We start from the raw sequence: 2,624 nt of genomic DNA, 5'->3' as shown, positions 1-2,624 counted from the left end.
AAAAAAAATCTAATTCCCAAAGAATGTACTCGTCATTGGCGAGTACAAAACTAGAACTCGACATCTCAGTGAGGTCAAATATCAGCTCTCTGACGTTTATATGTATTGCACAACAGCACTTGCCAAAAAGCATTCAACTTCAGCATATGGAACAACGTATGTGCCTCCTAACAGTATGAACTGCATTTACAAAGAATGACAGATATTGATGATTGAGCAGTGAACTTTAATAAGTTATTCTCAAAACATCTGGCTTCCCACCTTGCCAGGAGTGCTAGGGGGAAAAAAAGAGAGAGAGAGAGAGAGAGAGAAAAGCAGTTACATTTATTAGATGCTGAGATGCCTCATTAGAGGCTGTGTGCACAAACATGAGGATCAGTTTTTATTTGATGGGTCATGATGAGTCTCTCCTCGTTAGTGAATGAAAAAATAAGTCAGGTCCTGTGGCACTGGAGAGACTGATAACGGTGAAGCTCTCGTCAGCAGAACTCATTTTTTCCCCCAAAGAAATTATTTAATTTTTCAATGGAAGTCCCCAGTGTGTATAGGCAGACAGTTTTCATTAGTGAACACGATTTCACTTTGTGTTGTAGGTGGAAAAGCGCTGGTTGAGGGGGTTTTCTGGTGCTTTTGCCCATTCTTTCTTCAATTGCTGTTTCAGTTGTGACAATCTCATGTTGGGATTCTCCTGTTTTAGACGAGGCATGTTTTCTTGCTCGTAAGCGGCAAATGCCGCTTTCATCCTGCGCTCCGGGTGACGGTCCAGGTCCTCGGGCCCCACGCTGAAACACAGGAAGACACACTGAGTGATTGTGTATTGTTAACATTTGCACAAGTACAACAGGAAGCCTCACGCATAATCAGAGGTTAGGGTTAGGTAGGGTTAGTACATATACGTTGTTACTGTGCTTAAGTTGAATTTTCAGGTACCTGTTTTTTCTACTCCTTACATTTTTAAAACAGGCTCATTACTTTTGCTTTAAAGCATTTGAGGAGAGTTATTATTACACATCACTGAAGGCCTCGAAATATCAAACCGATTTGAACCTAAACACATGAAAGGCAGTCATGTTCGTTTTAGTGCTGTCAGCGTTAATCTGGCTAAAATGACGTTAACGCCATAACCGCATTAATGCAGCAAATCTCTGTTATCGAGTTAGCGCAGATCGCCCCGTGCGTGAGGCTGCACGGCCCTAATACGTTAACGAGCTCGTTAACGCATTAGGGCCGTGCAGCCTCACGCACGGGGCGATCCGCGCTAACGGAGATTTGCTGCGTTAATGCGGTTATGGCGTTAACGTCATTTTAGCCAGATTAACGCTGACAGCACTAGTTCGTTTATTAATCACCAAAGGATGTCACATAAAAAGAGACGAAAGAGGCAAAACTGTGTTCAGTAGTCCGGGGTTAAAGTGGGTTGTGTTTTTATTTCTTTTTTGCCACAACAGCAGAGTGACTGCAGGTGTCCGTAAGTTGCGTCTAATATAGCGACAGCGTAAACAGAATACTGTCAGTGTAGAGGATGAGAATCAGTCAGGACAACTCATGAAACATCAGGTGTGTAAGGTGTGTAGAAATTATTTTTCTATAAACAATTCCAGGGTTCCCCAACCTGCTGGATCTACTTTAACCTCTACCTGCTCTTCCTGTTTGAAGCAAAGTCACCCTCTAAAATTTTTCCTCTTTTTCTCTCCTGATGTTCTACTTAACTGATTTGAGCGGAATACCTTTATTAGAACTAAAATTTAGACTAAAATTAAGTTTGTTTTCCTACATACTAATATTATTTTATTGTCACATTAATGCAGAACAAGGTTCAGTTAGCTTTGTATAAAAGTAGATGGTAGAAGTGTTCTTTAAGGAGCTACTTTTACCTTTTTTACTTTGAGTACATTTCGAAGCCTGTACTTTTTTAGTTTTACTTGAGTAAAGAAGTTTAACCGGTACTTCAACTTTTACTGGAGTATTTTTTAATACTAGTATCTGTACTTCTACTTAATTACAGAATATCTGTACTTTTCCCACCTCTGGACATAATTAATACCTGAGAACAGCGATGGCATCTTCTATTGTTCTGGCTTCCACGGTTCCTTCTTCAGGGATAACTCTGTTCACATTCTCCTCCAATGGAGTTTCCAGGTGGCTTTTCTCTGTGGGAAGAAATTTAAACATGGCACAATTACAAATCTAGATCATCTATGAATCTTATGACGATTTTATTACTCTACAAGCACATGCTTGTCTTCAAAATGTGCTCAACCTTTCGGATTGAGCTGGTCCTGCTCTTGCTGCTGCTGCTCATTGCGAAGCGTCTCCTCGATCTGTGCACGAGTCACTTTCCCACCAGATCCAGCGCCCTGCTGGGACCTGCCTTTCAGTCTAGCATTCTCCTCATCGAGAAGTCGCTGATTTTCCTTTTTCCTCTCAAGGAGTTCCAGCCTCTTTTTCTCCTTGTCATCCTGCAACATCAGAAAAAGTATCTGAGAGAAAAGACTCACTGCTCTTCTGTGCTTAAAGATTTGGTTATTTTGGTCACTACATGTATTAAGGCGCATGAGATTAGATCACAACCATACATGTACTGTCTGTACAGAGCACAATGAGTTTGAAAAAGAAATGACTAA

The 2,624-nt window shown here is 41.0% G+C and overlaps 1 protein-coding gene across 1 annotated transcript in view; it reads right to left on the bottom strand.

Annotated features, from left to right (window-relative positions):
* Positions 1–205: 205 nt before the first annotated feature.
* The window catches only part of ccdc124 (coiled-coil domain containing 124), an 8,878-nt gene continuing 6,459 nt past the window's right edge, over positions 206–2,624 (bottom strand). The window contains exons 3-5 of the mRNA XM_085247851.1: positions 2,261–2,459; positions 2,045–2,150; positions 206–782 (exon numbers count right to left, since the gene is read on the bottom strand). Coding sequence (XP_085103977.1) covers positions 578–782; positions 2,045–2,150; positions 2,261–2,459 — 510 coding nt within the window. The 3' untranslated portion in view covers positions 206–577. The remainder of the gene's footprint in view (positions 783–2,044; positions 2,151–2,260; positions 2,460–2,624) is intronic.

Source organism: Mchenga conophoros, linkage group LG15 (assembly GCF_057382185.1).
Source record: "Mchenga conophoros isolate Kocher_MC1m ecotype Shallow Benthic linkage group LG15, M_conophoros_male_GT1.1, whole genome shotgun sequence".
In the NCBI taxonomy this organism is placed as follows: Eukaryota; Metazoa; Chordata; class Actinopteri; order Cichliformes; family Cichlidae; genus Mchenga; species Mchenga conophoros.
Note: the sequence above shows the minus strand (reverse complement) of the source record. Positions and strands in the feature narration are given on the sequence as shown.